Genomic DNA, 11,179 nt, shown 5'->3' on the forward strand with positions numbered 1-11,179 from the left:
CAGTGGGGGTGCGTTGGACTCTTTCTGCCACTCTACCTATGCTATATATAGTGCGTGTCCCATAACACAGAACTAGAACTATCTACTTACCTTTCAGGAGCCCACATTACAATTATTCCACCCCACCAATAAATACATCCCATCAATTATATGATTCGGTGGGCTATCTCCTGCCATAATTTTTTGGGATAATTGCGCCATATGACCTAACGTTTGAAGAAAATTTTAATTTTAATCCAAACTTAATTTTTTACCTGAGATATCTCAACGTTGACGCGTTGGTTTCACATCTAACCTGACGCTAACTTTCCGTCTAAAATCGACGGAATTGCACACGCGACACGTTAATTTTATAATGTTATTTACTTGTATTATAAAATTAACGTGCCACGGTGCAATTCTATCAATTTTGAACGAAAAGTTAGCGTCGGACTAGATGTGAAACCAACAAGTCAACGTTGGGATATCTCAGGTAAAAAATCGAGTTTGGATTAGAACTAAGAATTCTTTCAAACGTTAGGCTATATAACGCAATTAATCATAATTTTTGTTCCCCTAGAAGAGAGAGAATTTACCACTTATCCAGCATATATATATATATATATATATTTCTCCATCCAATCCAATCCAATCCAATCCCATATGTCTTAATTATGCCATATATAGAAAGTTATGCTCGGAAAGGACAGTAATTCAGTGCTACATATTCTTACTTAGAAATTAGGCCGGTTTGATTTCGAGATTTTATTTTAAAATTACAATTCCAATTTAACTCTATCCACTGCAAAACAAAATAACTCATACAAAGTCAAAGAATGGACCCCATTTATATCACTTTTTTTCACAACAAAACAACATAATTCATACAAAGTTAAAGGGTGAGCCCCATTTTTTCTACTCAAAATCAAAATCAAAATCAAAATCTGATTTTAAAATCCTATTATGAAATCAAACGCAACCTAATAATTTTTAATTTGATTGTTATTAATAGAACTACATGTTTAAAATTATTGTTCTTATCGGGAAAAGTCAAAGAAATGAGTTATTTGAGGTGCGTGGATGTTAGATTCATGTGCATTCAGTCGATGCAGTAAAAACCCTCTCGACAGTAACATCTTCATTTAGATAGTACCTCCTAGTGTCTGGCTTACATCTAAATATTCCATAAAATCTAATGGGATGAAATCGCTATTAAGAACACGAGACAATTTCTCACGGAATTTCCAGCTCAACTGTCAACACTCGACTGTTAAAAAAAAAAAAAAAAAAAAAAGAGGGGAAACAGAGAATCCAGCACGTTACATCACTGTCACTGACTGCTCCTACTCAAATGAAGCCGAAGAACTTCGTCAACCCCATCATCTCCCTCTCCATCTTCACCCTCATCGTCCCTTAAGCCCAGCGCTGCACCCAAGCAAAGCATCCAATCCTCTGTCCATGTCATTCCTGATCCAATCCCACCAATGCGCATCACTTCTTCCACTCCTCTTCACCTTCTCTTCCTCCTCCTCCCTCTCTTCTTCGCCCTCCCCGCCGTTGTTAATGGGTTCGGATCGATGGGCCCCATCTCCGCCGCATTCGGCGAGAACGGCTTCTTCTGCGCCATCGACGCCAGCGGCCGGCAGAACGTCATCTGCTGGGGCAAGAACTCCTCCTCCTCCTCGTCCTCCTCCCCCTCCTCCCTGTCCTCTCCCTCCTCCCCCTTCAGCGACGCCATTCCCCCCATGGCCGCCCTCTCCGGCGGCGAGGGCTTCCTCTGCGGCATTCTAGCTAACACCTCCCAGGCCTACTGCTGGAGCTACTCCGACCCCACCGCCAACCTCGTCCCCTCCGTTTACCAGTCCACCGCCTACTCCCACGTCGCTGCCGGGAAGAGCCACGCGTGCGCCGTCCGAGGATCTTATTACTCCGACCAGGATTCCGGCACCGTCGACTGCTGGGAGATCGTCAGGGCCTCGAACCGCACCTTGAGCTCTGTCCAGAGCGGTCTGTTCTACGATCAGTCCATCAACAATCTCGTCTTCAGGAAGGTCGTCGCCGGGGAGGGATTCAGCTGCGGCGATGTCCGGGAAGGGGACATAGTCTGCTGGGGCCCGACCTCGGCGGGCCTCGGCCTCTCGGGGGTCTCGGACCGCTTCCAAGTTCTAGCCTCAGGGACAGGTTCCCTCTGTGGGATCTTAGAAGATTCCGCCGAGATTCGGTGCTGGGGCGACAACAGCTCCTTCAACGAACCTCCAGTCAGGGCCCGGTTCATCTCGCTCACTGCAGGTGCCCGCCATTTCTGCGGGATCCGGGAGGACACCCATGAGGTTGAGTGCTGGGGAAGTTATAATTCGTCGCTGCTTCCGAAAGGTTCGGGATTTATGGCGATTGCCTCTTCGGACTTCACCATCTGCGGCACGAGAGAAGGCGATCTAGTGCTCGACTGTTGGTACTCGAATGCTTCTTCTTCGGTTCCTGATTATAATCCTCCGCTGGAGCTGAGCAGTCCCGGCCTCTGCATTCCCCGGTTATGCGGCTCAGGGGAGTTTGCTTTCAACGCAAGCATCCTCAACGAGGCCGGCCTCACTAGCCTTTGTGTCCGGAAAGAACTCCAGATTTGCTCTCCATGCGGATTGAATTGCTCGGAAGGATACTTCTTGTCCAGCGAATGCACTGCCAACTCCGATCGGATCTGCACATCATGCTCCCTTTGCCAGAACAGCTCCTGCACGAACATTTGTGGGCTTCCTCCTCCCCAGGAGATGAAGCAAAGGCGCTTCCGGCAGATCCACCAATTTTTTCTGATCATTGGGTGTTCGGTCTCGGGATTCTTGTTTATACTATTGTGTGGGTGTCTTCTTCCTCGCATGATGGCTTCCCTTAATACCGCGAAAGAGAAGAAGACGGTTTTCGGTTCTTGTATCGGGAAGAAGGAGCCAAAGACTGAGCCAGATGGCGATTTCCTCCACCCACCGTTGGTTTCAACTCCTAGCATAGGGTCGGCCCAAGTGTTTCGCCTCTTGGAGCTGAAAGATGCGACCAACGGTTTCAAGGAGTTCAATGAGCTAGGAAGAGGAAGCTATGGATTTGTTTACAAGGCTGTTTTATCAGATGGGCGGCAAGTAGCGGTTAAGAGGGCCAATGCAGCCACTATAATCCACACAAACAGCAGAGAGTTTGAGATGGAGCTCGAGATCCTTTGCAAGGTCCGGCACCCCAATATTGTGAACCTGCTGGGGTACTGCTCGGAGATGGGGGAGAGGCTGCTGGTGTATGAGCTGATGTCCCACGGGACGCTCCACGATCACCTCCATGGGGGATTGTCCCCCTTGAACTGGGTCCTCAGGCTGAGGATAGCTATGCAGGCTGCAAAAGGGCTGGAGTACCTGCACAGGGAAGCTGTCCCTCCAATAGTCCATCGAGATGTGAAGAGCTCGAACATACTACTGGATGCTGATTGGGGGGCCCGTATAGCGGATTTTGGTCTCCTAACTCCGAGCGAGAGGGACCTCGGGGAGGATATGAAGGGTGATGTTTACAACTTCGGGATCGTGCTGCTCGAGATACTCAGTGGGAGGAAATCATATGAGATCGATTTCATGCCTCCTAACATAGTCGAGTGGGCTGTCCCCTTAATCAAGAAGGGCAAAGGAGCTGCTATAATTGACCGGTACGTGGCTCTTCCAAGAAATGTCGAGCCTCTACTTAAACTTGCCGACATGGCGGAGCTGGCTCTTCGTGAAGATCCCAACGAGCGGCCAACAATGTCAGAGATCGCATCATGGTTGGAGCAAATCGTGAAGGATGGTTTGATCTTGTAGTTTTTCTCTATTGGTATTGATCTTCGGCAACTGTACATTTGTTATGAGATTCTTGTACATTTGTGTTGCTTGGAAAGGAAATGTGTATTATTAATCACATCATAGGCTATTTATTCTTGCTTTTACAAACATTTCACAAAGTGAAGGAAATGTAGTTCATATCACCGACACGCTCTTTCTCCCGAAACCGCGATTTTGCAGCGTCTTTCTGGTAAAAGTAGGATATTGTCCGAGATTCTTTATTCTGTTCCTCCAAAAGACGATATGTTTGCTGATTGGAAATTCAAGCATTGAATCCCAATACGCTAATGAACAATACGATCCCTTCTGTTTCCTTCGTTGTCAACATGTTATTTTCTATGATTTTCACGAATTGATGAAAGCCATTGTTTCATGAATACTCTGACTCGAGCTTTCTTGCGATCTTCATCATTCTCTCTAATGCCGTGTGCAAGAACCTGTGGTATTACACAGTTCAATCAGGATATCGAGAAGCGGGTGCTGTTTCAAGTCATTCGAGGCAGTTTTAAGATGAATCAGTCTCAATGCAGAAATAAATAGTACGAAAATTTGTTGCTCTGTGATGCGGGAAAGTGGATGAAAGATCCCTGCATTATGCAATCGCTACTCCCTTTCCAGAGATTCTGCCTTTCAGCAGAAAGACCGGTAGGAGAGGAAAAGGAAATGATGGGAGCATTTCGGATCAGGTCGAGCGTTTGATTTTGCATTATCCGGAGTGGCCCATCTGCAGCAACTTGCTTCTTCTTCTTCTGCAAGTGGCATTGCTCGTTACCAAGTGCGACATTTTCAGGACATCACCTTCGCAAACGCAGCAAACTGATTCGTGAAAAACGCCCCTTTGCTGTCTGTCTCAGGTCTGCAGTGTTCACAAATGCATAGTTGGTTCCAATTCGGTCCATCCTTCATTCGCGCCACTGCAATGCGGCAAACCGGCAAATATAACCTGCAAACATCATTCGTATATGTTCAGCTCTATCCATGTCTTCGTGTCCGTGATTTGCAAAGCTTACATATTGTATTAAAGCAGATTACAGCCTCGACCATATTGGGCATTTATCACGGTTCAGATAAGTTCCTGGGGGAAAAAACAAAGAAAGAAAGAAAAGAAAAGGAGAAAAAAATTAATTTAGTATATTTTGGTCAATTTAAGGCTATCTTCACATTTTCAATCTTATGGGCGGAAAAAACCAAACGACCACAGCTTCAAGAAAACCTACTGTAGGCAGATATTTTTTTAGATGACATATATATATATATATAGCGTATATTAGTATTCAGAAGTTCAATAGGCATCGATTAATTCAATTCAAGTTTGATATGATCGCTAAAAAATAAAATCTTCTATTTATAAGAATCAAACACGAAATTTTACTTTAGAAAAATAGACATCGAATTACATAAATCAATCCACAATTATTTTTTAGATATGTTGTCCCATATGGAAAAATTGAGAAAGAAATCACAAGCTTATATGAGTCTTGGGTCCAACAATTTATCAGCTTAAACTTTTATATTTCCGATTCCGCATTGGTTTAATTGGAAATTTTACATATGATATGCACCTTACACAGGGATATCACATGATAATACAGTAGAGGACAGTTTGAAGATGGGCAAGAGCTACAACTTACATAAGAGGACAAGACCGAGTAGCGTTTACATGTTCAGCTGGCCGACATCTCTGCGGCGTGGCTTGTTGGGTTGGACCAGTTCTATCCCAAATCCAAAATTCAATATATTATTAGCGAAAACACATAAGATCGACTATAAAATATGTCCATACATTGCCGCAACAGATCAAGCTCAATAATTTTATAACAATTCGCATAGATTTCACTCCTGCTCTAGTGGAATCTAGCAGAAGGGATTACCTAATACTTGGATGTGCTGTAGATTCACCTAACATGGCCGTAGATTTATCTAACCTCATTGATCGAGCCGCCCGGGAGTATGAGGTGCTAATGAAAGGCACAAGAAATGCATGACGAGTGTTGTTCCGGTCATTTTAATGGTCGGGAAGACCTTAACCCGAGTCGTTATTTCGAAGATATCGTGTATTTGGTGGGGACCGAGCTGTAGTTAAATCAAGACATTCTTGGTCTATGGATGTCTATATTGAGAGCGGCTGGAATGGAAGAAAAGAGCCTAAATGGGTCTCTGGTGTGACCCAAAGAGGCAGCCTTTCAGCTCCATGAGATGGAATGTTTCACTTTCACACCGTTGGTTTCACATCAGGGGAGGTCGTTCCTGCAAAATTCCATTGTCTTTCAATTTCTCAGGTAGATATATGTGGTGCTTTCACACCAATTGCTGCGGTCCTTTTGGAGGGAATCTCGTGTCCTTGCCTCGCTCATTGTCGTTACCGGGTCAATGTGACTCGTGAATCTCGGATATCAACTGAATCATCCGAATCCCTTCCTGTATGTTTCCCAATATATAGGCCTTGTATTTTTGACTGAGCATAGAATGGTTGTTCCTGGCACCTATCAATTTCGTCGTAAATTGTTCTTATATTTATTAACATGTTTTTCCTCCCCCCGGATAGAACCTGCAATGGATTAGGTTACTGATGACGACTTTAGTGGAATGATCACGGATACACGAAATCTGCATTAAAGAACTCCATGTACAACAGAATCAATCGAATTTGACTCGGCTTTGGATGAATTCATCAACCAATCTGTGCATCGCCATGACGAGAACGATTCCAGCTCAATGCCGTCGAACCTTAGGTCACTCACTCCCCGTCTCACACCCTCGGGACGTCTAACTACCTCGGATTTACAACAACGTGGCGCTCCCAAAACTGACAGGGATCTTTTCTGCATTAATTCACTGGGCTCGTGAAGCTATATACTAAATCACAAAGCAGCGGTTGGGGAGTCTGATTCCTTGGAGAAGATGCTCTGGTTCGACTTCCGATCTTCAATGTGGATGTCCATGAGATTGACGATATGAGTGGGCTGCGATATCTTGACATCCACCACATCCGTCTCGCCAGTCAGCATCTTAAGAGCAGCCGACATCCTTGGCCGGAATCTAGCAGCTTCCTGCACGCAGAGCAGGCCCACCTTCAGGAACCGAACCGCCTCTTCTTCGGGGTAGCCTTTGACGAGGACCGGATCGACTATCTTCACGAGTGTGCCTTTCCTGTAGACCTCCCACACCTTCAAATGAAAAACATCACAAACATGAGATGACTGGATCCTAAACTTTTCGAACATGTGAAAAAAAAGGTTCTTCTGTGTTCTTCTGCTCCGAAGATATTATTAGTACCTTTTGGACTAGGTGGTGCTCCCCATTTTCTAAATCGAACGCAACAACTGGTCTTCCCGTGATAATTTCCAGCAACAGCACACCGAAGCTGTAAACATCTGATTTCCTCGTTAAGTGGCCACTGATGGCATACTCTGGAGCGAGATATCCTCTGTCCATGCAGAAAATTTTTTTCAGCACAAGAACGGAATATAAGCACGTTCAAGAAAAGGTGAACGAATGGTGCTTTTGCTACTTACAGCGTGCCCGCGACCCGGGTGCTAACGTGGCTTATGTTGTCCCCAAGCAACTTCGACAGACCAAAATCTGCAACTTTGGGCGTGAAATTTCTGTCCAGAAGTATGTTTCCACCCTTAATGTCCCTGTGGACGATATAGGGCCGAACCTCCTCATGGAGATATGCAAGGCCACGGGCAATACCGATTGAGATATTCCGCCTGACGTCCCAATCAAACTTTTTCCTGGTCTGCTCCTCGGCTACATATGGCAACAAATGTAAAATTAACTCTGTCAGCGTCAGTTTGAAAATCAGCAAACAATGAGCTCGAATCAAAATGAGAGAATAATGGTATGTCAGTTACCGAGAAAGGAGCGGGCGAGGCAACTGTTTTCCATGTAATCATAGATAAGGAATCGATCTGCCCCCTCGATGCAGCATCCACGAAGGGTGACCAAATTCTGATGCTTCACATCGGATAGTGCCGCGATTTCAGCGACAAACTCTCTCTCCCCTCTCAACGATTCGAGCTCGACCGACAGCGCTTTTACAGCCACCATAGTGCCATCTCGAAGCCGACCCTGCACCGATCAAATCAAAAAATTCAGAAAACAATCCTATCATCAGGACAATCAGCATAAAACTCATTCTTTCTGTCAAATCAAATCGAACAAGCAAGACGGGTATAATCGATCACCTTGTAGACGGAGCCGAAGCCGCCTTGTCCGATCTTGTTCGAGGAATGGAAGTTGCTGGTGGCGGCTTTTATCTCCTTGTACGAGAATACACGGAAGCCATGCTTTGTCGGCAATCCCTCTGATTTTGTCCATCAATCAAAAAAAAAAAAAAAAGAAGAAGAAGAATAAAATCAAGAACCGACCAACCCAGAAAGAAAAAATGCTGCTTGACGATCCGAAAGAGGAAAGACAAGATTTTTGGGAACTGGGATTGTTACCATTTCTGTGTTCATCGACGACTGCAGCATCATCTGAAGTGAAGCAGCTCCGAAACGGCAGCAGAAACTTCATGCTTGATGAAACTGTCGTTCGATTTTGATTGAAGTTGACAGGATAGAGCTCGAGAGGCGGCTGAAGCCCTAGAGATCGGCGGAGGTTTCAGGTTATTGGGTTTAGCTTTATCCAATCCAGCCCGGAGATGGAGAAGGCTCATATATATAAATGGGGACACGGCTCTGCTCGCAGCGGTTGACTTTATTTTATTTAGAGTTGATATTCTCAAAATTTCTTTCGTTTTATTATGTATTTGCGTCGTTTGAACATTCTAACGGTACTCTTTTTTTTTTTTTTCCGCGCTCCATAGGTCAATGAATGTCCATCCATAACAAAAATAAAACGTTTAAGAGAATTATTACGAGAATAGAAAAATACAACAGACCCGCCAGAATCACTGAAAATGAAAATATAAATGTGACAGAAGTACATCCAATAGATACATATACCATTGCAAAAATCTTTTCAGATATTATACGTCTATTCTCAATATCGTGCGTCTAACTCTATATGGATCCTGGTCAATACTAGGAAGCGGATTTGGACCCCAATCAATACTGAAAAACGGAACCAAATGCAATTCGTATAGAATCAAATTCTACTTTGAAATGGTACTCAAGGATTAAATATAATACACATATTATACGCAGACATGAGACAATACCTTTTATTATTTTTTTTATTATTATTATTGCGTGTGTGTTGAAGACAATACATATGTCGCAAACATACATTGAGGATTACAAACAGAAATTGGTGGGAGCTGTTCTTGCAAGCATCACCAAAAGACAATGCACCGCATGGTTGCTCCACCGAAGAGGATTCTAATCAATGTTGTACCATTATAGTCTGCTCAGTTTTAGTTGCACCACTAAATCCAAAAAAAAAAAAAAAAAAAAGAACTGACCATATTGAATTTAATTTAGACATACATGAAAATATGAATAAAGATGCATATACAATCACATTACTCTCTGTCATTTCTCTTTTTAACTTTTAATCGATGTTGAGCATTTGCTGGGAAAGTGCCCAAAAAGGGCCAATCTCAGTCAAGGGTTTAGGCTTCCGAAAATACAATATTTTACAGACACGAGAACGTGTAAAATGAGGAGTTTTGCGAAGAGCATAGGAGGCTGCTTCTTCTTCTGAAAAGCCTTAAGGAAAGTTCTTGACGGGTTCTCTTTCTCTAGTTGGGGAGTGTGGGCAAAGATTTCGAGTGTGAACACCCCGGCAAGCATTCACCGAACCCAAAGTCGATGCCCTCTTAATAAATTGCCATGTTGGGTCGGATTGCCATATACATATAGAACATGCTAGGTGCTAACTCCGTTCCGGTCTCTCTACGTAAAAGACAAAAACCACTTGACATGTAACAAGTCGGATGGAATCCGAAGGAAAAGAGAAAAAAAAAAAAAACTTGACATGTACGAAGTCGGATGGGATCACTACTGGAAATGGTCTAACATATATTCAAATAGAAGGAAGAAGTTATCGTGTTTCTTCATTAACTATTATAATTTTAAATTTTTTATAATAAATTTATGAACTTTCTTCGTAACCAAGAAAATGACGGTATTGTTTTTTCATTCATTCAAAATTAGAGTAAAATATCAATATCATTCATCATTTTTTACGGGGCAAACTGTTTAGGCTCTTGAAAAACTTTTATCACCATTTTAACCTAAGTATCTGCATTCCCTCTACCAATTTGGCCAGACCGTCCCCGCCCTTAACAAAAAGATGACGTGGATGCCTACATGTGGCAAACAACATCAAAAATATTAAATTTTTAATCAGCTTACTAGAGTGACGTCATTTTTGCAATTATATATATATAAACTAACTTTTTTGCCCGTGCAGTGCGTGGGATATTTGTTTAGAGTTGTAATTTTTAGATAGATTTTTAAATATTTCAACATAAGTATTGAAATTTTCATTAAGCTTTATATTCTTAAATTAAAAGTATTCAAATATTAGTGCATACGATAACAAATTTAAAATAATTGGTAATGAATTATAATACCAAATATAGATGAAGAAATGATATTACTTAGAAAACATATTACATTTTCTTAAATATCAAATTCTAAAAAATTGTATAGATGACTTCCATATATTTTGTAAGAAAAAGAAGTGCGATAATCTATTTTTAATAATTTTTAAATAGATTTATCTATTACTATTTCAAAATTGTTTAATATTTAAACATACTTATTACATATTGTAGATTTTTCTTTTAGTTACTAATTGTGTTCAAAAGTTTTTATAGATATTTATTTTAAGAAATAATAGTTTTTATAAATAAATTTTGAGATTATATATTTTAAAACAAGAATATACTTGTATAATAAAATTATTAAGTATTTAATAATTTATATGCATTTACTAATTTATCATAATTGTATATATATTTATAATTGTTTATATAGATATTTATTTTTATAACCTTATACTATTTATAAAATTGCTTTTATAATCCTATTTATTATGGGGATGCAACTTTATATATATATATATATATATATATATATATATTAACATTGAGGTTTAACGCGTGAAGGTGCAACCTACCTTTGGCTACCTCGACTGAGGGTGGCTGCCGACCGAGGAGTCCCCAGTCCAACTACCGCACTTGACGACCACCTTGGGCGTGCGATGGTGGACTACAAGAATCCCACCTGGTCTCCCCAAACCATTTAATGAAAAAAAAAAAGTTTCAAAAAGTATAAAAATGACGTCATTTTGAGTAGAGCTGATTAAAAAAATAATAATTTTATTACTTTTTGTTTCACATAAATACTTAAGTTTATTTTCTGTTGAGTGGACCAAATTGATAGACGGAACGTGGATGT

At 41.7% G+C, this 11,179-nt stretch overlaps 2 protein-coding genes across 2 annotated transcripts; one reads left to right on the forward strand and one right to left on the reverse strand.

Annotated features, from left to right (window-relative positions):
• The first annotated feature begins 1,183 nt into the window (after positions 1 to 1,183).
• On the forward strand, positions 1,184 to 3,921 carry LOC116206838 (serine/threonine-protein kinase-like protein CCR1). Its single transcript, XM_031539654.1, has one exon. It carries the CDS (start codon positions 1,464 to 1,466, stop codon positions 3,801 to 3,803), a length of 2,340 nt encoding a protein of 779 aa, XP_031395514.1. The 5' UTR covers positions 1,184 to 1,463; the 3' UTR covers positions 3,804 to 3,921.
• A 2,485-nt stretch (positions 3,922 to 6,406) lies between these two features.
• On the reverse strand, positions 6,407 to 8,505 carry LOC116206713 (putative serine/threonine-protein kinase). Its single transcript, XM_031539508.1, has 6 exons — positions 8,273 to 8,505; positions 8,015 to 8,133; positions 7,682 to 7,898; positions 7,340 to 7,577; positions 7,101 to 7,251; positions 6,407 to 6,991 (listed from the first exon to the last, which is right to left on the reverse strand). The coding sequence occupies exons 1-6, from the start codon at positions 8,343 to 8,345 to the stop codon at positions 6,686 to 6,688; spliced, it is 1,104 nt and encodes a 367-aa protein (XP_031395368.1). The 5' UTR covers positions 8,346 to 8,505; the 3' UTR covers positions 6,407 to 6,685.
• Between the last annotated feature and the right edge of the window lie 2,674 nt (positions 8,506 to 11,179).

This window comes from Punica granatum, chromosome 5 (assembly GCF_007655135.1).
Source record: "Punica granatum isolate Tunisia-2019 chromosome 5, ASM765513v2, whole genome shotgun sequence".
Classification (NCBI taxonomy): domain Eukaryota; kingdom Viridiplantae; phylum Streptophyta; class Magnoliopsida; order Myrtales; family Lythraceae; genus Punica; species Punica granatum.